General features: G+C 46.5%; 1 protein-coding gene across 1 annotated transcript in view; it reads left to right on the top strand.

Moving 5' to 3' along the window:
- The window catches only part of ASTN1 (astrotactin 1), a 300205-nt gene that overhangs the window by 192521 nt on the left and 83836 nt on the right, over positions 1–23848 (top strand). The window contains exons 9-14 of the mRNA XM_010954895.3: positions 1905–1979; positions 8465–8602; positions 9111–9261; positions 17391–17557; positions 20507–20701; positions 22085–22212. Coding sequence (XP_010953197.2) covers positions 1905–1979; positions 8465–8602; positions 9111–9261; positions 17391–17557; positions 20507–20701; positions 22085–22212 — 854 coding nt within the window. The remainder of the gene's footprint in view (positions 1–1904; positions 1980–8464; positions 8603–9110; positions 9262–17390; positions 17558–20506; positions 20702–22084; positions 22213–23848) is intronic.

Genomic DNA, 23848 nt, shown 5'->3' with positions numbered 1-23848 from the left:
GGGCCTCCCCTTGCAAATACCAACTCTTCTGAACACTTGATTAGTTAGCTGGTTGGGTCGTTGGTGGTTCTCAACCCCACTGGACCCAACACCCCATTTTATGACAAATAAATTTTAGCCCCTATTACAATCCTTAAATGAAATTCATATATAATAAAATCTGTATATACAAAATTTAAAAATATATATATGCCTTAACAAGAATTAAGAGAAATGAGAAATAATTTATAACATAGTAACTATTTCAACGTATAAAATTCTCTGCAATAGCACAATAGAAGAAATAATAAAGTTGACAGACATTTGCATCTAATGTAGATTCACCGTAATGTAATATGTAATACATGACACAGGTAAGAGTGGTTAGACTGATGCAGATGTGCTGTATTGGTGATTCAAAGACCACGAACAGCGTTGCAGACCATGATGTGGTTTTCCAAAATTATGAACAAATTCTTGGTAAAAATTTTGAAGTGATAATGTATAATCTTCCCTTAATTTGCATGGTAGTAAGTCACCTAGAAAATGCACCTTATATTAAAACAATACGTGTTGCTTTGTGCTTATATATAAATGGAGTTAGCATCTAGGCTCAGATAATTATAAGCAGGCTTTTATCTCCATAAATGTGCAACAAGACATTCAGAAAATTCGCAGGATGTGGAGAGATTTTTGGTGGTGCAGAGCGGTCCCGAGCACTGCGATCCTCTAGCCTCCCTAGCCCTGCCTTCTAAATGCCAGTAATGTCCTCCAATCACTGTGTCATTCAAGGGCACTTGCCCTAAATTTCCCCAAATGCCCTCTATTGGGCGACACCGCCCTCACTGACAACTACTCGGTTAATTCCTAGTATTGGATTTAGTCCCAAATAATCGTGTTGATTTATTCTCCTGAGTTTTTGTAGTCCTTGAAAACCAAAGGCTTGTCTACAGTAAAATCCTCAATAATTAGGTTATGGGGTTGGTATAATGGGGCTATACATGGAGACTGTACGTTCCCTGAGAGCAAGAGCCCAGTTCACCCAGGGCGCCCTATCTAGTCCCCGACGTGTTGCTGGGCTCTGCTAAGCCCTGCTGGGAGGAGTGAATAATTTGGGACTTGGACCTCTGGGTTAGTGAAAAGATATATACAATCTAAAAGAAATAGTTTTGATGCTTTCAGGTTCATGCACTAACTTCTAGATGCTCACTAGAGAGACAGGTAGTTAAGTCTTATTTTAAAATACCATTTCAATTGGTTCTGTTTGAATGCGTGACATTATAGTGGTTGAAACCACATGGAACCGTCAGAGACCCAGAATCTTCATGTCATTCTGAGAGAAAGAGGACATGCTGAGGACCCTGTATGAGCTGTTGCCTTAGCCTGAAAGGTCTGCTTCATCTTCACAATGGTTTGTGAAGCAGCTATTAGCAACCTTATCTTCACAAGTGATGAAATTAGGCTCAGGAAGGCAAATAATCCGCCCGAAGGCAGACAGTTGTCTCAACAGCAGAACAGAGTTTGAACCCAGAACTGTCTGATTCCAGAGGCCTCCTCTTTCCGAGAAATCATACTGCCCTTCTTCCTTCAGTGAGGCAAATCTAAGTGTCTGTTAAATCTACATCTGAAGGACAATAAATTATGGCTATGACACCATTATAGTTTACTCTGTATGTAGTTCCAAACTGTCATGTCTTATCAAGTTCCACTTTCCTAGTGGGTCAGTGAGTTTTGCGTTGATCCTGTTCTTGGTTGGGTTGTGGTATTCCAGGTCTTGTGAGCTCCCTTTGGTGGGATTCTTGAGGACAGGGACTGGGTCCGCTTTGTCTTTGGGTCTCCAGAACCTGGCATGATGCCTGACACAGAGTGGACATTCAGAAAGCGTTTGCTGATTGACTTTAATTGAATGTCGTTTCTCCTTTCAGGCCTTGGCCTTACACAATATTTCAGCGAGGCTTTGACCTGGTTTTGGGAGAACAGCCTTCTGATAAAATATTCAGGTAAGTGGTTGTCTAGGGACTGGCTGATATATATCTGCAAGCCTCGTGTCCTACTTCTCAGTGAACTTTCTTTCCTGGTGGTAAATTATAAAATGGGAAACACTTTTAGCCACTCTGCCCTCCTAGTAACAAGAGTGCCTGCCCCCCGTCCACGCCATGACAGCATGAAGGATGTGGAGGCTGGACAGATTCTGTTGAGGTCTGTCTTCCTTCCTTGCCTGCTCCATGAACCCCAGTCAAAACCTCAACCTCTTGGAGCCTCCAGTTTCCACATTTGTTCAACAGAGCTCATTACATGCCTGGCTCTATTGTTGAGAGGAATATATGAGATAATACAGGGAAAGCCCCTGGCACAGAAACCAGCACAGAACAGGCAACTGATGCCAGTTTCTGCCTCCCCATCTTGCATCTAATTTGCGCCTTCCTCATAAAGCCTTAAGTTGTCCAAGATGAATCCCTCCCGCCTCTGCTTCTCCACTTTCTTAACTATACCTCAGTATTATTTTTTTCAATCTACCACCTCCTGATCAAATGGGGTGTTTCCAGTCCCTCCCAAATGTCTACCTGCATACCTGGGAATAGCACATATTAGAAAAGTGAAGAAGCAAAGGAAGAATTTGGGTGCCAGCCATGAACTGTGGGGTTTTCCTCAAGTTTAATTCACACCAGGCCTTAGCTGGAATGCAAGTTTCTTTCCAAGCCAAGATCTTCTCCTCCATTTATTCTGTCAATCTATCTTTCAATTAACGTGCATCTGCTGAATACCCAGTAAGTGCCAGAGATTGTGCTTGTGCTGGTGGTACGGACAGGAATGCATCTCCCTTCACGAGCAAGCCCTCTGATAGAGGAAGTAAACAGTCCTGCCCGAGTGCCTGATGTCAAAGGAGGCATCAAGCTACTGCGTGGCAGGATTGGAGGAACAGTGAGCAAATGGAAAACTTAGTTCCTTTTCACTGTACCCTGCAGTGTACTGAGTCTCACCTATTCTCTGCTGCTGCCTTTCCAAATCCCTTCCAGGTCTACAGAACTATTTCCTAGTGGAACCTTTCCTTGCCCTTTTTCTCTCCTCAGTGTCCCTCCCGGGGCGGCTGGGTCTTGTTAATGGCATTGGCTGCAGGCTGCTTTTGAGGATCTGTGCTGCAAGAGATGTCAGCTATCTTCCTTAGACTATGACTCAGGCATTTAAACCTTCCAACAATGATTTATCATTGGCTAACTTTTCTTCTCCCTTTTTCCTACTGCTGGTCTTTTGGGAACTTCGAAGAGTGATAAAGACAAGGCAGATGGAGAGCCTGGTGGAGTTTGATTAACATCGATAAGTTCCCTCTCTCTTAAAAGTCAGCAACTAACACTTTGAAAAACAAGAGCTTTGATGAAATTGCTATTAGAGCAGAACCTGCACAAAAACTCTGTTTCCATCCCCAAAAACATCATTTATTCTTTGCAAGTTTGTTAGCTACCACCTGGATGTGGTACGCAGTCACTGCAGAGGGGACCCGTTGTGTGGTCTGACCCATGCAACCAACTATCTCAGGAGCCATGGGTTAATCAATAGTGACCAACCCTTTTGGTCCCTATCATGGCAATAACTAGTCTCTCAAGTGAAAACCCTGGGTCGTGATCTCCTTATTTCAGGTATTAAGAACTTTCATCAAAACCAGTCTGGGATCTCAGTAAACTAACTGCCAGGGGCCACCCTAGAGATTTCTATGACCTGGTCAGTGATGGCAATATCTTCAAGAAGCTAATGACTGTTTACTAGCTACTCTGTTCACTTATGACTTAGGCTCTTGATAAATTCCAAGCCACTGCATATTTCCCTGGACTACGGAATAAAATGTAAATTCTGACATTCAGATCTCTCCACAACTGAATGCCAGTGTACAAACTCCCTTTTAATAAGCTGCCCTTCTCCTGTAGAACCTTCCATTCTTAGATTTACCTTCTTACCGGTCCACTGCCCTGGCAACCTGACCATCTCCCATTCTGCACATTTACTTCCTCTGTGCATTTTCTCCCCCTGCTGTAAACACTGCCCATTGTCATGGTGTAGACTGAGTTTCAGCTAAACTCAATATCTATTGAGCACCTACTATTGCAAGGCACTGTTCTAGATGCTGCAGATATGACCAAACAAATGTGACTAAGGTAGTTCTTGATGTCAGGGAATTTACAGTCTCATACAAGAACTGTTCTCCAACTATGGCTGTCCATGAGAATCCCCAGTGTGCTTTAAAAATGAGCAATGATCTTACCTAGCGTAAAACCGACTAATTCAAAAGTTCTAGGAGGTGGGGCCAGGGCATGAGTGTCTCTTAAAAACACATGGTAATTCTAATCTGTACCTGGGATTGAGAAACACTGGCCTAAAGCATCTCCAATCCATTGCACTAATCCATAATGACTCCTTCCTCTCCAAATGTGTATATAATACTGACTGCAATATTTATTTGTCAGTTATTAATTTCATATTTCTTCTTAATTTGCCAATTTGCTTCTCAGTAACATGGTTGTCTTCTTCAGGGGAGGGGAAACATCCTATATGGCTTTAAATACTCAAAATCTAACATAACTTTGAACATAGTAGGTCTTCAATAAATATCTGTAGATGATCATTTCATGCATTTCCTGGGGACTTGAAGCCAGATTAGGAAACCTTGATACCTAACCTGACCTTGGTAATCTGCAATCCCAAAGAATCCAGGAAGGTTCAAACTAGACTCAAAGGGTCCAAGGGAAGTCTGAACCTCCAGAATGAATCTTCTCACCAGACTCAGCCTGGTGCTGAAAATGTCCTTTCCACTGTAGCTAAGGTCACTCCATTCCACCAGATCCTCCAGTGGCAGAGGTCAGTACAGACCACATTTCACTCTCAGAGACCTTCCCTCCAAGCGTGTACCTGTATCCCTTGGAATAATACCTCATTCTGGAACGGCTTGCTCTGGGAGAGGGTGGAGATGCCAAACTAAGAGCTATTTATCATTTATTTCCCCCCCATTCTACTTCATGCCAAACCACAGTGAGAGCACAGGTTCATTCTGTCCAGTGCTTTCTGGCGAGTGTTTGATTCTGGACAGAAATTTCAAGCTCGAGTTCAGCAGGGCCATGTGCAGGACTCAGGCCACAGCTGAGACATCCACCACAGTGGCCGTCACCAGCTGTCCTGCGAGAAGGCCCAGCATGGGAAGGCATTCCAGATGTTCACCCAGCTTCTCTTCCGTGGCTTTTTGAAGATGTTCTTGCCAAATCCGCATGGATGAGGGACAGATGAGATTTTAGGACACAGCTTTTCCCTGACAGTTTGTTCTATATTTGGTTTTTGGAGTTGCTCAGTAGATTTTTTTCAGATGAAAGGAAACTTTAGAATTTTATAGGCATGAGCCAACATGGGCTGGAAAGTTGCTGTGAGCAACACTTGAGAATCAGACCAACCCCCATCTTTCCCACTTAAGGAGAAGTCACCTTGGAGAGAGTGCTAAACTTCTTAAAGTATTAGCTGATGACTTGGTAAAATGGGACCAAATGATTAACCTAAGAGGGCTTTTGTGAGGATAAATGTGGTGGCTCTGCAGAGCACCTGCCTTTAGAGGATTCTCAATAAAGCCTCAATAAAGGCTAGTTTCAACCCACACCTGACTTTGCTCCATGTACAGGATCTCACCTTGACCCCACCAGAGACTGAAGATTACACTGTTTTCTTGTTAACTGTCATGTTTCATGTGTCATGTTTCAGAAGCTGCTGTGCACCTAGGAGGTTCTCCATCCTATCAAACCCAGATCGATCTTGACCATTAAATTTATTCAAACCCAGAGGTTAACCCATATCATGTTTTAAATGAAGAATAATCTTCACCACGACTTGTATCTTTAAATTGGAAAACTGAGATTATATTCCCTAGTAGCCTGTTTAAGCTAAAGAACATAGCTAAGCACAAACTAAAGCACATAACCGAGTCTCCTTGTTGATCAGTCAATAAGTATTTATGGAGAGACCTTCTTGGGTCAGAAATTATATCAGGCAGTGGGGCTACAAGGATGACAAAGAACTGTCTTCTGCCATCCAAGAGAGAACATTCTTATGAGTGGTGATGGACACACGAAAAGATGGGTACCAGTCAGCATCTTAGGGATGACAAAGGACCACGTGCACATGCCCAGAGGAGAGTCCCCGACTCAGCCTTACGGCGTGAAGTCCCTAGGGGGCTTTCAGGAAGAGGTCTTTACCGAGTCTTAAACTGAGTGGGAGTCCAGCAAAGAAGAGAGGAAAGGAAACTCGGGAAGAAGGAATATTAAGAGCAAAGACAAAGAGGTGAGAAAATTAGGACGACTTGAGGAACTGCAGTCAGATTGCGTTGCAGGAGCACGAAGTTTGAAGCAGGGTCTGGTGAGGGAAGAAGCTGAAGAGAGACATCTCCGGAGGGTGACCTGTGCTCCGTGGGTCTGGCGTGCCCGTGAACAGTTTCGTCTGGGGAGGAGGAAAAACCATGAGACGGATGGACACGGATTGCTCGCTCCCAAAAGAAATATGCTAGAACCGCCAGTCATCTCCTAAAATCTGTTACAAACATGAGAAGCTACAGGTCGCAGATTTGTTGCTCTGCATCAGCGCAAACCTTGTAACTTTCAAACCAAAATAGAAAACAAAAACTCGCCTCTATGTCCTGATGAGCTGTCTCCTCCCAGTGCCATTCAAATGTGTGTATCTTCTCCTTGAAACGATGTTATATGTAATATTGGCGGTGTCCCTCTCCGAGCCTGCCTATTAGAATCTCCCTGTCAAAATGAAAAGTGGACATGAACACTTAAATGTTGTTGCCTTCAACCCACATTCGTCCTTAAATCTGGGGTCCCAGGCACCACAGGCCAATCGCTTGCCTCGAATTGGCTCCTTAATCTTGTCTGATGACGTACGTACGTGTGTCGTGTGTCGTGTGTCGTGTGTCGTGTGTGTGTGTGTGTGTGTGTGTGTGTGAAGGAGCCAGCGCGCCTTCAATTCTGCCAGCTGCTTCACAGAAGAGAGAAGTGGTACGTTTCTCTTCTGTCTCCCTAGTAATGGGCTTCCTTCAGCTGGTACCGACCCCTCCCTACACAGACCTCACTCCCCAGTCTCCTGGGGGTGGAGGAGTTGAGTGCCTCCTTCAGAGCAAAAAGCATCTCTGATATTTCAGTGCTGCTGACTGCAGAGGTTTGCCCCACAGGTCAGAGAAGTAAGGGACCAAGAGGAGGGTGGGAATAGGAGAGAAATGTCCCAAATCCTGGCCACCTCTCCCTTGCTCCGCGGTTTTGCCTCTCCCCTGGGCATCTGCTTTCTCTTCTTTCAGCTGCTCTGCCACCCAGGTCTGTCATTCAGGGAGTGGATGAAAATTGTGAGGCCTAGTTGCTTCTAACTCATGAGCCTCGGGCAGCAGGGATTCTCTGTGGCCAGCATCCTGGAGAGGGCTACATTTCCCATAAAAGATTTCACATCAGCAGTCTGGTTTCCTAGCATCTCAGGCAACCCAGGGAGTGGAGCTGGGAGTGTGCGGGTCAGGGGAGGAAAAGGAGCGGGATTCTGAAATGGTACTCTGTGACCAGCATGCTAATGGAGCTGGTGCTGGGTTCTGCTTAATTGTACGCATCTCTCTCCATTGTTCTTCCCTCCACATTAAGTGGGAAGGGGACGCCAGACTGCCACAGCCTCATGATATCCCACCCACACTGGCTTTTATCCTGTAGACTATTTTTGACTATGAACACAGAGCATTTGAATGCCTTTGAAATAAAATGAATGAATAAATAAACAAATAATCTCTCATGGTTCCTTAAGCTCTCCCTTGAAATGCTGATTGATTCTTTTATTCATTTTAGCCCTTGTTGTAAGGGAAAAAAAAAATCTTCCCCACCTCCTGAGGGTTAGCGCCCTGAGCTAAGGGTGTGGGCAGGAGTGTGGAAAATACATCTGGGCTTGTCTTGTTCATCCCTCTTCCCTCTTCCCTGGAGGCTCCTGGCTTCAATCATCGCTGCTCCCATCACACAGAAGCCAGCAAAAGGGAGCTTTTCTTCTTTCTTTTCCTTGGTGGGTTCCTCCAGGCACTGAGAGAAACCATCACTACCACAGTGGGTGTGCGGCACGGGGGATGGGAATGGTGGGAGGCCAACCTGCCTCTTCAATTAAAATGCTTCCAATTAGAGCCGACTTAAGGTAGGGGAAGCCCCCAGCTTCAAATCTGAAGCTGAAACTGGAACTCGATTTTTTTATGATTTGACACAAAGACACTTTTAACACCTGGTAAGTGGAGGCCATGTTGTCAGTTCTCCAACTGTCTGGACGTGTGAGCAGAGGCAGACCTGTCTGTCTCCCTCAGACTCAATCATCTCATCCATAAAATGGCAATAAGCTCTCCTTCCTGAAGGAGGCAGCTGGAGGTAGGGAGCCAGCTCCTCCAACGGGGTGGTCACCCCTCACCCCCCCAAGCATGACCAGCTGGTGTTGGGTGTCTCTGCAGATTCACCTACACCCTTGGGGAGGGCATGTGGTTGCCCCTCAGCAAGAGCTTTGTGATTCCACCAGCCGAACTGGCCATCAACCCATCAGCGAAGTGTAAGACGGACATGACAGTGATGGAGGATGCTGTGGAGGTCAGGTGAGTCCAGCCTCAGGGTGCTGTGGCTCCACTGGGTTTGGAAGGCTGAGTGGGAAACTCCCTGAAGGTCCAAGGTGCTGGGAAGGGAATCGAGACAAGCTGAAAAGAGACACTGGCAGGCTGCCTTCGAATTCCCCAGACACAGTGTCAGGATCCACTCTATCTGGGTCAATATTGCACACCCCAAGGCTCATGCACCAAGAGGGGGCATAAAATTAAAGTTCATAAGCACTTCCCACATCCCCTAAGGACTGACAGGCAATAAAATGTTAATTTCCCTGCCCAAGTTTAGACCTCCTTCTTTGACCAGGCGTTACAGCCTTGGCTTACTTCCCAGACATGGAGAATGTCCGTAATTTGTTAGTTCAAGGCTCAGAGCATGGCTGATCTGCAGTGTTTGTAAGAGAGAGTGAGCCGTGATCTGGTCAGCCAGACAGGAATGTGGAGGACACGGTGCTGCGTGTCGCACCTGCTGTCCCCTGACTCCTCCTGCTGTGTCTCCCCCCAGAGAGGAGCTGATGACCTCGTCCTCCTTCGACAGTCTGGAGGGTCTCCTGGATTCCTTTGGACCAGTGCGTGACTGCAGCAAGGACAACGGGGGCTGCAGCAAGAACTTCCGCTGCATCTCAGATCGCAAGCTGGACTCCACTGGCTGCGTGGTATGTCTGCCCTGTCCAGCTGGTCTTTTCGGGAAGAGGGGGCACCGGGTACGGCACAATGCAGATTAGAGCTGACAACATACTGTGAGTGAAAGGGAGGGTCAGGAACCATCCCTCTCTCGTTGTCACTACTGTCTGGTCTAAATTAGGAATTTTCTCTTGACAGAGACGAGGAGCAAATACCAGCCATTTAACCAAGATGTGTTTACGGAACACCTAATCCATGTACTCTAACTCTCCAAGGAAAACTTCACGAGTTACATAGCATGATTCTCTCTTTCCAGTCTTGCAGTCTGGTGTGTGATGGACCCCCCTAAACAGTTCGAGAGCTAATTAACTGCTTCATAGTACACTATCGATTCTAGTAAGAAATAGACTATATTGACAATAGGATAATTCTAGAAGGAACCTATCTTTGTCTAGAGTCAAATTACACTGACTGTGATATGAAATTTTAGAGGAGCTCTACTTAAGGCCAGAATGATGGAAGAAATAAATTATGCCAGGAGTGCCAGAGAAAAAATTAAAATACGTCCCCTTTGAGACCATGCTTCGCCAAAGGTGGCTTTCTACTTTGCTATCAGTTGTATGGACTTTGGCACGTGTAAACATGTGATGCAGTGGACTAGAAAGACTATTTGGGTTAGGGTGGACATCCCACGCCATGGACGTGAAGATGGATGGACCCACGCTGGTATATGGAGGCAGGACCAGATGGGCAAGCCTTCAGCGGCTGGTGCCTTTATATTAGTCATTTTTGTGCCCATCAACACTAGTGTCTGTTTCCAGCCTTCCCTTCTTTTAAGGGCAGAATGATGCAATCCTCACAGAGAGGAAACACAAGGAAAGCCATACACCAAGTTAGCATAAAGGAGAGGAAAAGGTGATTGATTGAGACATGTTGTCGTGCAGGAGCTTCCAGCGCTAGGGGAGGATATGATGCCTCATCTTGCTTCCCAATCTGACAGCTGTGCTCTTGTAAAGGGACCCAGGGCAGGGGCCAGCTGTGAGGATGCTGGGCCCATTCCATCTTTCACAGCCCCCCTCCCTGCCCCATTTCCCCCATCTCCAAGCACCTGCTCTGTTTGGGGACCTGTTCTCCATCAAAGATGGATGCGTACCTGGGGTCCAGAGTGGAACTCTCTCGGCCCTGAGGCCTCCCCAGACTTTCCCAGGTTGGGCAGCAGGTGGCAGGAGCCTGATTCATCCAAGAAGGGACAGAAAATAAAGAAATGGAAAAGGAAAGAGAGAGGGCTGAGGGGCAGGGAGGCGGAGATCCCGGCCAGTCCATTAAAAGGAAGGGAAAGCAGAACAGCAAGGGCGATCAGAAAAGTACGAAGATAAGTGTTCTTCGGGTGTCTTAGGCAATGAGCTTCCCAACCAGGTCCCTCAGGAGACAATTTCACTGTCTAATGGAGTGCCCAGCTGAGACTTTTTTTGATTTCTTTTTTTTTTTTTTTTTTTTTTTTTTTACTATTCAACATGCATTTCTTCATCCAGATTTTAACCATTCGTTCTCATTGCTCTCTCAGTTGGGTCAGTCTAAGTGCTGAAACACTGTGTGTGCACATATGTGAACAGCCCCCAGGGCCCCCCCGTGGCCCCCTCATATGAGTGTGAGCATGCTCACACAGTCACACACGTGCAGGAGGATACAGCCCCCATCTCTTCCCCCTCCTCCACCCCTTTGCTGAGCCCCTCAGGCTTTGCCTTGTCAGCTGCCTTTTGCTGGTGATCCTGCCCCTTTGCTTGGCACAGAGCCGTGCTGATGTATTTTTGTACTTTTAACACTATGATCTGTGAGACGGGGCTAGCAGGAATAGTTCCGATGAATATGTATTTGCAGTAAGGCTGCTGCATTTGAGAATCAGAGCCCCTGCAGAAAGGCGCCCAATTATACCAGTGCTTGGCATTAGCATAAGACTTTAAAGTCACTGGTCCACGTGGCTTTTGGAGGGAGGAGGGGGCCAGGCCCATTCAATTGACTGTTTCTCATTAGCTGTGAAGCACTGGATCCCTGAGACAGAAGGAGGGTTGAGAGTGACATGCCACATTGTGATCTTGTGACCCTATGGAGAAGAACTTTACATTGAGCCTGGTCTGACTCCACTGGGTACCGCTACCATCCCGAAGCCTTGCTGTGTTAGCAGAGTGGTCCTGGGTCATCTGTAGGCAGACCAGGGACAAGGGCACCAGCTGCAGAGCCTGCAGTCTGGGGAGAATCGGGCCGTCTTCCTCTCCACATCAGCCCCGACGTGCAGTTCTCTGGGTGCTGAGCTGAAAGGCTTCCCGGAAAGGCACTTTCTTGTGAAAGGAAAAGGAGAGGAGGACTCAAGGGCAAGGTGGCCCTTAAGGAACCTGGGAGAGGGACAGAGAGGTAGGAAGAGACAGTGTGCAGTCATATACTGACTGAGTTCAAGCCAGATGGGTGGGCTTGGTCCACATCAGCCTCCATCTTTCTAGGAAGGCAGGGCACATCTCTCTGTTACGCATGGACTCCCACAGGGTTAATTGCTACACAGTTAATTGCCCTGTTGTTTATAGAGTCCCTGGGGACAGGAAACAAATACCCGTGAAAGGCACAGCCCTGTGCCAGCCTCAGTCACTCCGTTCCAAAGCAGACCACTCTCCAACCGCAGGCCCGCTGACCCTCGGGGTGGGTGCTGGAGCAGAGGTCAGCCACCCGCCGTGGACTGCTGGTTCTTGCTCCTACCTCTTGTCCTTGCCGTGCCGAGGAGGGGGCCGTGGTCCCTGCCTGGACAGCACAAGGGCACGGTTCTCTGTTCTGTGGAGCCCCATGGGGTCCTGCAGAGGCGCTGTGTGAGTGTCCTGTCGCTGCTGTAACAAATTACCACGGGACTGGCGACTCAAGACCCATTTTAGTATCTTTCAGCTCAGTAGGTGAGAATCCAATTCGAGTGTCACCGGGCTAACATCAGGTGTCAGCAGGGATGCACTCCTGTTTGGAGGCTCTGGGGGAGAGTCTGTTCCTGGGCTTTTCCAGCTTCTAGAGGCTGCCCACATCTGGGGGCTCCTGGTCCCCCTCTTTGATCGTTAAAGCAGCTACGTTGCATTTCCTGACCGTTCTCCTGTAGCACATCCTCCCTCTGCTGCTTCCCATTTGTAAGGACTCTTGTGATTACAGGGCTCACCTGGGTGATCCATGGTCATCTTCCCGCCTCAAGAGCCTTAACTTGACCTGCCAGGCCTCTTTTTGTCACAGATTCTGGGAGTTATTTCCCAGACATCCTCGGGGCCACCACCAACCTCAGTGGGTAGGATTCTAGTCTCTTCTCTCCCAAACCAGAGCATCTTCGTTCCTTTTTTTTTTTTTTTGTAAGAACATTTATTTGTGTGTGGCGGGGGCAGACAATTAGGTTCATTTGTTTATTTACTTTTTTTAAAGGAGGTGCTGGGGATTGAACCCAGGACCTCATGCATGCTAAGCATGCACTCTACCACTTGGAGCTATAACCTCCCCCTAGAGCATCTTCATTCTTAACAAGCCTATGTATTGAGGTTTAATATAAAACTTTATTTGAAAGGTTGAAAATGATTTCCAACACTATGAATCTATTTTTTTAAAAAAAACTCTAAAAATGGAAAGACCTGCCATAACGCTTCTTTCTTATCTCCACACTCGTCTGGCAGTGGCCTCCCCAGAATGCCTTCTGCTCTGTGCGATGTGCACTTCTTTAGGTGGAAGGCAAGAGGGCGGCCGCCCCGCTTCCTCTTGTATTGAACGCATGACCTTCCTGGCCAGAGCATTATGCTCTAATGAGCTTTGAACGACCCAGTGGCCCTGCCGCCCTTCTGTCCAGATGCCGTCCACAATGGTTTCCCACAAAATGTGTCATTTCACCTCTACTGGAGTGCAGGCGTGTGGTGACCATTACGGGTGACCCGGTGACCCTCCCTCTTTCTCCCTGTAAGCAGGAGGGTATGCCTCAGCGGCTCTCGGAGAACAGGGCAGGACGCTGAAATATAAATTTCATTCCATCCAGTTTTTCCCCCTTGGGAGAAGTCCTGCATGGCTTGGCCTTCCATGTCAGAGCCCATCATTAGCTGTGAAAGGAATGAGACTGTCATGTTGTTAGAAAGAACCTATTTCGAGTAGGAGTTCTGGCTGCACGTCTTATGAATCATCCAGGTAAGGCGAGGCCGGCGAGCTGCAGAAAGTCGCTCCTTCTCTCCCAGGGGCCCTGAATACGCCCTCGTGTCCATCAGTCCTGTTCATCTGCCAACAGCGCCACCACCTCGTGATATGGAGCTGAGGTGTGTGTGTCTCAGGCTGAGGGAGATTTCGCTAGACTCCAAAGTAATTAATCAACCAGAAATCACTGCTAGAAACAGAGGGGAAAGACAGGGAAGAAAAGGAGTTGAATGGGGGAAATCATTTTAATCTCATTAGCAAATTATGCTTTAGACCAGTAATAAGTCAAGAAGCCACGAGCATCTCATGAAAGATGATTAACCTTGTGTGTTTTAGGGGTCACTGAACTATGAGCTCATTTATTAGACCCTCTGGATGGGGGAGGGTTGTTGCCATAATGAATGGAGTTTTCTTCTCAAGTCTATTGTTTGGAAAGGCCATGGGATTGCTAACCGTGACCTACGCAAAGAGGGGTCAGTGTATGACCTTGGGGCTCAGTCTTGAGCAAACAGTTCTCTTTTGAGAGACAAGTGGAGGGACTGTCCACAAGCCAGGAGAAGACAATGGCCAGCACTTTGCAAAGAGAAAACACAAGTTTTCTCTCCTGACAACTGGTCTCCGGCTGCACGTACTTCTAGGAAGAGGTCATTATTTAGAGCCTGTAGTCTCTTTGTATTTTGATACAGATTTTGAAGAGCACAGAATGTGTACACAACCACACAGGAAACATTCAGGCAAAAACAAGAGCAAATTTCTACCATGGGAAACGAGTGATTAGACTCCTCGGGGATGGGAGTTCTGGTTCAACATGGGTTAAGAAGAAAACTCTATTTTTGGTTTCAGCTTTTTTTTTTTTTCTGGAACTATTTCAAAAATGTTTTACTCTGAACTGCAGCCCAAGTAAGTTACAGTGCAGTAAAGATAATTGCATCTTTTTTAGTGATTGAGGATCTTGTCTTGTCTTCAAGGTCGTTGCTCTGGACAGTTTGCAGTCTTTTGTCCTATAAATATACACACCCATAATATGGGGTGTGTGTGTGCGTGTGTGTGTGAAAGAGAGGGGGAGAGAGAGAGAATATTAGGCTGAATCTTCAAATCTTCAAATAACTGAGTCCAGACTGTACTCCGGAAGTTGCTTAAGAAAATCAGACAGACAAACAACACATCTACAGGGTCACTTTACTCTACTGACACAGTGACTATGTTTTTTTAGCAATTCCAAAAATTTAGGTTATCTCACACGTGGCAAGCAGCCTGGCAGAGTGGAAGAGACCCACATGAACGCTGGTGTCAGAGAGAACTAGGTCCGAATTCTGATTCTGCCAGTTTCCACCTCTGTGACCTTACACAAGTTACTGCTTAATCTTTCCAAGTCTAAGTTTGTTCATCTATAAAATAAGGGGGAAGAAGCCAAATTGAATTTTGCAATTGAAGATAATAGATGTAGACTGTCTTGCACATAAAATTGCTTAATTCCTGGTAGCTGTTATTATTACTTTCAGCTTTGCTTACGAGGAGAAAGCATCCACCTTGGACAAGGCAGCTAACTCTGTCTTCCCTCCAAGCCGCCTAAGAAAGTGTGATCCAGTTTGGCACAGCGATGGTTATCTGTATACCAGAGCCAGGCAGGATGTGGATGTGCCAGGTTTGGGATTCTGGAACAAAGCCCCTCTGGGGTCTCATTCAGTGACATCTTTGTCAAACATCATGCTTGATGGGGCATTCTGAAAAAAAGCAGGTGGCCGCAGAGATGGGGAGTCCTGGCTGGTGACTGAGCTAGTGAGCTGGTACGGGGACTGGAAACACGCGAGGTGGGAGTGACGGCTTTGTCTCTACTTTGATGGCTTTTCTCAAGCTTTAGAGAAAGAAAGAAAACGCAACGCCTGGCAACCAGGGCAGCCCGTTTCATTCCAATCAAATGTCCGTGTTTCACTACCCACACCCATGCCGGGACAGCCTCACAGTGGTGAAGCCAGCTCCCTTCTGGTGGCACATCTGGCCTGACAGCTGGGTGGCCAAGGACGTGGGGGGGGGGCGAACAAAATGTGGGGTGCGATCCTCAGCTGCCTCGTTTGCTTGTTTACCATCATCTGGAACATCTGGGTTGGCCCAGCACAAGGCAGCCCTTGGAAACATCTTGAAAGGCTGTCACCTTCCAGCACTCCAGCTGGCTTCACCGGGAGAAGGGGGATGGACCAGGCTGGGAGGCTGGCAGGCCCATAGGGGGGCCATTTGTTTGGGAAATTGCAGAATTAGTGTCAGCAAACAGCGCACATCCTGCTGTGATCTTCAGTTGGGAGGTGTGGAAGGAGGAGAGGTGGGTTTTCAGAGGCACACCTGCGGCAGCTCCAGGCTACTAGGCCAAGGTGCTTGGCAACCGAGAGCAAAAGCAAGTGGAAGCCAGGCAGCAGGGCAGGAGGGAGGCGCTTAAAACGGTTCCACCAGGGTTTAAAAGTTTTTTTTTTTTTTTTTTTGGTTTGGTTTTAGCTTTGGAAGAGTGTGGTAGCTAGCTGATGGTATGTATATGACAGTCATTAAAAGCAGATCAGACCCAGACAGACCCCCTCCCCCCAGCTCTACCCCATACAAGCTGCTGGACCCCGGGTAAGTTACCTGTTCCTTCCAGTCTGTTGGAAGGAATCGGCTGTAACGCAAATGCACAGGATCTGTTGCACAGACAGAAGAAGCAGGATGGCAAAAAATACTCATTCACTCGTAGATGGAGTCCGGTGCAGTGAGAAGTTCATGCATTAATTGTTAATAGTTTCCAGGTCTATTAAGCGAGGATAACGTGGGGGCTGTGAGATGAAATACCTGAATCGCATCACATAGCGCCCAGCGCCTAGTAAGTGCTCAGTGAACAGTGACTGTTGTGTGAGCGCCTGGTGGTGATGTGAGCTAGTGACGGGGCAGCCAAGTCATGGACGCCATAGCCAGCCTGCCAGGGGGGGGCTCCGCCATGCTCAGCCTCACGACGCTGGGAAAGTTGAGCTCTCTGTGCCTCGGTTTCTTCGTAAGTAAAATGAGGGTGATCACCTGCCTACGTTATGGGATGCTGTGAGGGTAAGAGAGTAAGGTGTATGAAGGTTAGACACTGCCGGGCTCATCATGGAGGCCTTATGAGTGTTTCTACTGCTCACCAAGCCCCTTCTTCTTCCCCGGGATCTGCTGACCTCTCTTCCTCTGTTGTCTCCTTTGCTGTCGTTCCTGGGTGGTTTATTGAGGACATGGTGCAGAAAAGCTAAATGTTGCACATGGAGTGTCCAGGGCACTGGGACAAAGCCCAGACCCGAGCGTGGCACCTGCGGGCACTCATGTAGCAGGTGCCCTTGTCTGCGTCTTCCTCAGGACATCCTTGAGGCAGGAAGGTCATGAGTAAAGCCACTCCCACTAGGAGAGCCAAGAAACCTCCCTCCAAGGTCACAGGGAAAGTCCACGCCCTCCTGGCTGGCGGCTGGGTCCAGCCCACTCTCCCCAGCACTGCCGTCTGGTACCAACGTTGACAAAGTACTTTGGACTTAAAAAAAAAAAAAGTCCAATTAATACTAAATCCAAACAGCAGCACTCCCTTCCTCTAGCCCAAAAGGAATCTCTGCTAATGCACTTTGATTCTGGCCCCTCACTTCCACCTTCCTGCCAGCCTGAGGCCCAACTGGGAGGCCAGTTCACCTTGCTCTGTTTTGCTACAGCACTCCCTTCCAGCCTGCTTGGAGGAATCGGCTCTAATACAAATGTGTGTGATCTGTGCCAAAAGAGAGAATAAGCAAGATCACCTCAAAAAAAAAAAAAAAGAAAAAAAAAAAGTCATTTGCTTTTAAAGGGAGCCCAGCACAGTGGGAAATTCGTGCATGACTTACCAGTGTTGATGGTTTCGAGGCTGAGGGCTGAAACTAGGCATCGGTGGATACACTCTGGTTCCCAGAGAACCCAGGGCCCTGATTCAGCCACCTGTGTGGATGCTTTCTGGTTGTGCCAGTGCCCATCCGGACTCAGCCCCATGAAGGACAGCTCCGGCTGCTATGACCGCCACATCGGGGTGGACTGCTCGGACGGCTTCAATGGTGGCTGTGAACAGCTGTGTCTACAGCAGATGGCTCCCTTCCCGGACGACCCCGCCATGTACAACATCCTCATGTTCTGCGGGTGAGTCAGCTCCCTGTGAAGACATACAAGTCGGGACTGGGAGATGGGACTGGGAGGTGGGAAAGTAAGTCTGAATGAACTCAGTCACCGAGGCCAGCCCTCGGGCTCTGAGGAAAGAGCCTTCTGGGACTGGAAAAGGAGCACTTTTAAAGTCAAGATTGGGAGGGTGAGAAGTCTAGTTCCACCACTGAAAATGGGGAAACTGACCACAGGGTTTACCTAAATCATTGCCCGTCCTCACCAGGATTCCCTAACTGTGTTTTGTGGTGTGATCACTACGTGTTTGGTGACAAAACAATTCTGTGGTCCAAAAGCTTGGGAAAGGTTGTGGGAAATGAATCAGCTGTCAAAGAAGGGAAGAGGGGACTGCACAGCCTCCCTCCCCGGACGGACTGCTCCTGCGTGGAGTTGCAGAGCCCTGTGCCGCGGGCCAGCCTCATCTCACCCCTTCTCAGGACAGGGCAGGCAGTGCCACCCCTTTTACAGATGCCAAAGCTAACACGCAGTGAGGTTAAGTGACTCCCTCAAAATCGGGGAGCTGGTAAGGTGGGACGATTAGCACTGGAATTCAAGCCCTCCCTGTTTTTAAAAAAAAATTCTGAAATTCCCTCAAAACTGAAATTCATACCACTGACTGGAATTATATTTTAAAACATTTTCGTTGTTTATCTGTAAGTGCATAAAAATATGGCCCATCCTTCAACACCCACACCCGTGGTTGTCTTGTCTATCCTTTTCTCCCCTTTCCTTCCACCCCCTCTTCCTCCCTCTCCCCTGCCCCCCCATCCCCCTCATTTCCTGCCTGTCGGGGAGGGCACTGCCTCTGTGCCCCACACCCTGCTGGCCACTGGGCTGCAAAGATGAATGACGCTTGGTTCCTGCCCTCAAGGATCTCACAATCGGAATAGGCTTGTGGTGAAAATCAATGTTTAGAGTCATGAAGCCATGCTGGATTGTTGCTAAAAGCCAGCGCTTGCTGGATCATCATGAAAAGATTATTCAGTGGACTAGTAATTTTATTTTATTGTATTCCATTTTATTTTTATTTCTTTGCAATTGAACAATTTTCCTGTTTTGTTTCTTATAAAATCCCATTCCATAAATGGAATGTGATCTCAGTTTTAATGTCTCTATAACGTTACCATTCTGGTTGACCCACTTCAGTTAATGAGTTAAAATCAGCCACAGTTGCCTAGAATTTATTTATTTAATGAGCACATATCTGAGCTCCCTCTTTGCACAAAGACCCTGGTTAGGTGTCAGATGTAGGAGAGACAGCAGGATGTGAGAGCTGGTCTCCTCTCTCAGAGGAGTTTACAGGGAGACAGGCAGCTATGAACACAGAGGACAGTGGGGGAGGAGGCAGTGTGAAAAGGCAAGCCGTCAAGACGCTCAGGATGGTCTGAGAGGGACCCAGCCAGCCTCCCAGTTCTTTCCAGAAGCACTGTGTTATGGCTCAAGGAAGGAGGCCCTTCACCATCTTGTCCCAGACCTAGGCTGGTGCTGGAGAGTCCCTTGTGGGTCTCAAGACATGTCCTTTGCCTGGACAAATGCAGTAGGTCCCTAATGGGACTTTCCCATTCCATTGGAATTTGGTACACATGCATATTTTGCACTCTCCAAGCCACTATATATAGCCTGCGGAGAGAAGTCCTTGATTTGAGGTTCTTTAGGAAGACCAAACCACTTGCACTTATAATTAAAGAGCTCTCCTCACACCTGTTCACACAATATATAAATGGTAAATGGGGAAAGCAAAGTCGCGTTTACGCAGGATTCATTTGTACCTCTGCTCGTGATGATAACAACACGATGAGCACTCACTATGTGCTAGGCACAATATAAATTCTTTAAGTTTGGTGTCTCACTTCATCTTCTCAACCAACCCCCAAAAAGCAGCTACTGTTTTTCCCGTTTGTACAGATGTGGAAACTGAAGCTCAGGGAGTAATCAACTGATTCAAGGTCATGCAGTAAAGGGCAGAGTTATTGCCATGATAATATTGCTTCTCACCACTTAAAACTATGATTATGTGTTCCTCTATCTAGAACAGAGGTATTTATCTTATTGCCACAATTACTGTAGATAGCAATAAATGATATGTTTTAATGCCATGAATATCTATAAATTCTAAATTTGGTATGTTTTGAAGGAGAGACCCAAATTAAATCAATATGCTTTTAAAATGACAGCTTTATCAAAGTAGTTTTTACTTGAACGAACAAATTGTGTTCTTCTCAATATAACTACAAATAAAGTTCAATTAATGACTTATGGGTCATTGCCCCATATTTACCAACATCAGTAACTGTACGTGCTTAATGGGGAGGACACCAAGGAGGTGTTCACACAACATGCCCTGGCGTCTGTTTAGTTCAGGAAGGCTACTCTGAATGAAGGGGGAGTTAATATGTTAATTGTGTCTGCATACATGCAAACAGAACACAGCTGCAAGATGATCAGTCTTTTAAATTTCTTACTTGACTTGTCACAGGACCAGATTAAAAGGTTATTAATTTCTTAAGCACAATTCTTTTTGCTGCCTAATTACTCTCCAAACAAATGCAGGGTCTGGTCACGTGGATAGTTCCGGAGAAAGAGTCTAGAATACCTTGGATTTAAATGTCTTAACTCATTTATAAGCTTATCTCCAGTGATTCTTACTCTGACATCTCTGGGAAATCAGACACTTATTAGAGGAGACAGCACTCCAAAGCTCTGAAAACACTTATCTGCAAAGGAAAGGTGAGATGTTCCGTGCGCTCATCTAATGCAAGGAGACTTGGTTCATAGACTTAAGAAACTGAATAATAAAAGGGGCAGAACCAAACTGGGATATTCATAATCGTTGGCCATCCAACAGGCATTTCTTTCCAATCTGCTACGTTGGGTTGACTGAGCAGCTCATTGATGGAATAACTTCTTACCTTGAGTTTTCCGCCATATTAGGTGCATCGAGGATTACAAGCTTGGTGTGGATGGACGCTCTTGCCAACTCATCACGGAGACCTGCCCTGAGGGAGGTGACTGTGGGGAAAGCAGAGAGCTTCCCATGAACCAGACCCTCTTTGGGGAGATGTACTTTGGTTACAACAACCATTCTAAGGAAGTGGCTGCTGGACAGGTGCTGAAAGGAACATTCAGGTGAACCCCATGTCCGTAGAACTGGTTATTCAGGGCTGTTGATGGATGTCTTCCCTGACGAGCCTCAAAGTCAGCATAAAGTCTTGTATCTTGGGTCCAGGTAAATGTGATCCTAAAAAGATAGGTTATTTTCTCTCCCGTGGTCTTTTCCAGGTCTACACTCCTCCTTCCAGAAAGAATCCAAGAACCATGCTTCCTCTGGGTGAACAGTAAACGGTTAAATAAATGTTTACCTTGCCCAGACAGGGACTGCAAGATTTTCCATGGAAGCCATCACAGAATGCTCACATTCTATTGTCCCTCTGGGTGGAGGTTTCAGCATGTGAGTCAATCTAGAATAGTTGTCCTCGAGTGTGGTCCCAGGATCCCTGAGATCCTTGCAGGGGATGCTTAAGATCCTGCCTTTTCCACCTACAGAGAGGCTGGGTTTTCTTCGTATACTTCAACTCAAACACGATATTGTAATAAGTTGAATGCAGAGATGAGGACTCAGCTGTCTTCTCCTAAGTCAGGCATTTAAAAATTTGCAAAAAGCTTTACAATAATGCCACTTGTCTCATCATGTTTCAAAACATGTTAATATTTGACAGGTTGATTGTTGTCACCTAAAATGAATCAATAAATATTTTTTTAAATTTTTATTTCAATTTCTAATATCATATATGTTGATCGATACAATCTACATAAGCAAAAGCTACTTGAGGTCTTCAATTATTTTTAAGAGTATAAAGGGATCCTGAGAAAGAAATGTTTGAAACCACTGACCTAGAATATTCCCAGGAGAGACTTCATTTGCTCCTGTCCCTAATCTATCTTAGGCTGCTTGAATACATCTTCCTCAGAACTCATGCATTTCAGGAGGTGATGGTGATGGTGATTACGATGGTGATGATAAGGATGTTGAAAGGGTTACAATACGGACCAGCAGTTGCTAGGAAGCTGGGTCTGGATGCTTATGAGCACATCAATAGCAAATTTCCAAGCTAGTTTTTGAAATCAGTTGTGTTTTCGGTCACAGACAGTAGGCTTTACTAAAATTTCCCCTGGGACTTTGTCAGTGGCAAGCGTTAAGGTGTCATAACTAACACTGTGGTGGCTGCGTGTACCCAGACCTTGTGGGAAGGGGATCAGGGAGTAAGGACTGGGGTGGGAGGGAGGGAAGAATCTTCTCTATATTCTAAATACCTTTTCAGCTAGTTTATTTCCATCTCCCCCCACGCTCGCCCTATTTCTCACACTCATGTCTTACTCCAGGCGTGTACACTGAGTGGGGTTCAGGGTGAGAGGAACTTTTTGATCCATTGTGGGTCGAGATACAGATCGTCCACCAAGGAGTGGGTTCACCTGAACACTCAGAGATGAAAGTCTGCCTCTGTTTTCCAGGCAAAACAATTTTGCGCGAGGTTTAGACCAGCAACTGCCAGATGGTCTTGTGGTGGCCACTGTCCCCTTGGAGAATCAGTGCCTGGAGGAAATCTCAGAGCCCACCCCAGACCCTGACTTCCTGACTGGTGAGTGTGCCACACACCCTCCTTAACTGGCAAAACAGGTGGCTCTCTATGATTTTACAAACTCAAGACTCTCGACTTTGCTTATTTTGATTTCAAAGCCAGTGATTTCCTTGACACGTGATCAAAGCTCAGTCCTAAAACGAAACACTAGTAGGATTATTTGTCAGTAGAACTGCCAAGATTATTATATAATTATCTGCAAAATGGTCATGATAATACCTTTCCCTGCTAGTCTCATTGGGGTATTTTGAAAACAAATAAGGTGACAGATATATAAGAGTTCAGAATTCTCGGTGGATTAGAGGAAATGACCGGTCCCCAGGAGAGGCAGAAAGATAATGGATTGCTTGTAACCTAAACATCTGTCACTGGGACTGCTGGGCTCCCCGGAGATCCTTACGGAGCGGTGTGAGGGAATACAGAATGAAAGGGCTCTGTTGCCAGATGGCCCTGGGTTTGACTCCCAGCTCTGCCACTTTCTAGCTGTGTGACATTAGACAACACAGTCCCTTGGGGTCTCATGGCCCTTATCGTAAGACGGGGATCATGACACCTGGCCCTCCGTGTTGTTTTGAGCCCAGTGGCTTTCTTCTCCTGGGCTCATCGTTAGCATCAAAGGTATGGGTTGACTGGAAGAGGCAGGAGCATCAGGGGATGCTTCTCCTTTCTGTGTCTCTGAAGACCACCTGCCCCCAAGTTAGCACCTCTTGGACCAAAGAGGACACTTCAAAGGGATCCAGGGACCCATAAGAGGCAACCAACTGGGAACTCAGCATCTTGTGCTAGAAAGCTGGACATGAGCTCAGTTCCACTGTTGGCTTTGTTCATTTCTCCATCACTCTCCTCCCTTCCTCATTCTGTGTCTTCCTTATTCTATACCTTTCTCCCCCTTTTCCTTCCCTTTTCTGAGGAATGGATGGAATGAGGGTAAGCCTTTTCTAGATATCAAGTTATGTTCAAAACTTTAGTTTAGACCTAAACGGAATTAGAAGTAGGTCTACCTGAGATAGTATAGCATAACGATTACTAACTTAGGCTCTGGACATTGGGCTCAACTCTTCACTGGCTGTGTGATCTTGGACAAGTTACTTACCTTCTCTGTGCCTCAGTTTTCTTACCTGTAACAAATGCATATTATAATACTGTCTTTCTTATAGGATTAGTATGAAGAATAATAAATTAATATTTGTAAAGTTTTTAGAACAGCTCCTGATACATAGTGAGACGTATGTTTGCTAAATAAATAAGTATACCGAGGAAGAAGGAAAACAGGAACATTCAAACTACCAAACAGTGTTTTCCCTATGGGAGAAGGAAAGGGAGCGAGAGAGAAAACAATTAGATATATTCTGAACCAGAAATCAATCTCATTGAAATAAGCTGCCCTCTAAAAGATCACGCAGGTACACACACACACACACACACAAAACTAAAAAAATTAAAACGCATTTCTGGGCGTGTCCTTAAAGCCTCCATCTTTAGTGTTTGGGAATACAGTTTTTTTGTTTCCATGTCATTTGCTGAGAAACGCTTGCTGGCTGTGTGTAAAATGTCTGGTAAAGAAGATGTGAGAGGGCGGACACGTGCAGGGCAGGCTGCGTGCCACCAACAGACTCCCAGGCTTCCGTTTAAAGGG

Source organism: Camelus bactrianus, chromosome 21 (genome assembly GCF_048773025.1).
Source record: "Camelus bactrianus isolate YW-2024 breed Bactrian camel chromosome 21, ASM4877302v1, whole genome shotgun sequence".
In the NCBI taxonomy this organism is placed as follows: domain Eukaryota; kingdom Metazoa; phylum Chordata; class Mammalia; order Artiodactyla; family Camelidae; genus Camelus; species Camelus bactrianus.
Note: the sequence above shows the minus strand (reverse complement) of the source record. Positions and strands in the feature narration are given on the sequence as shown.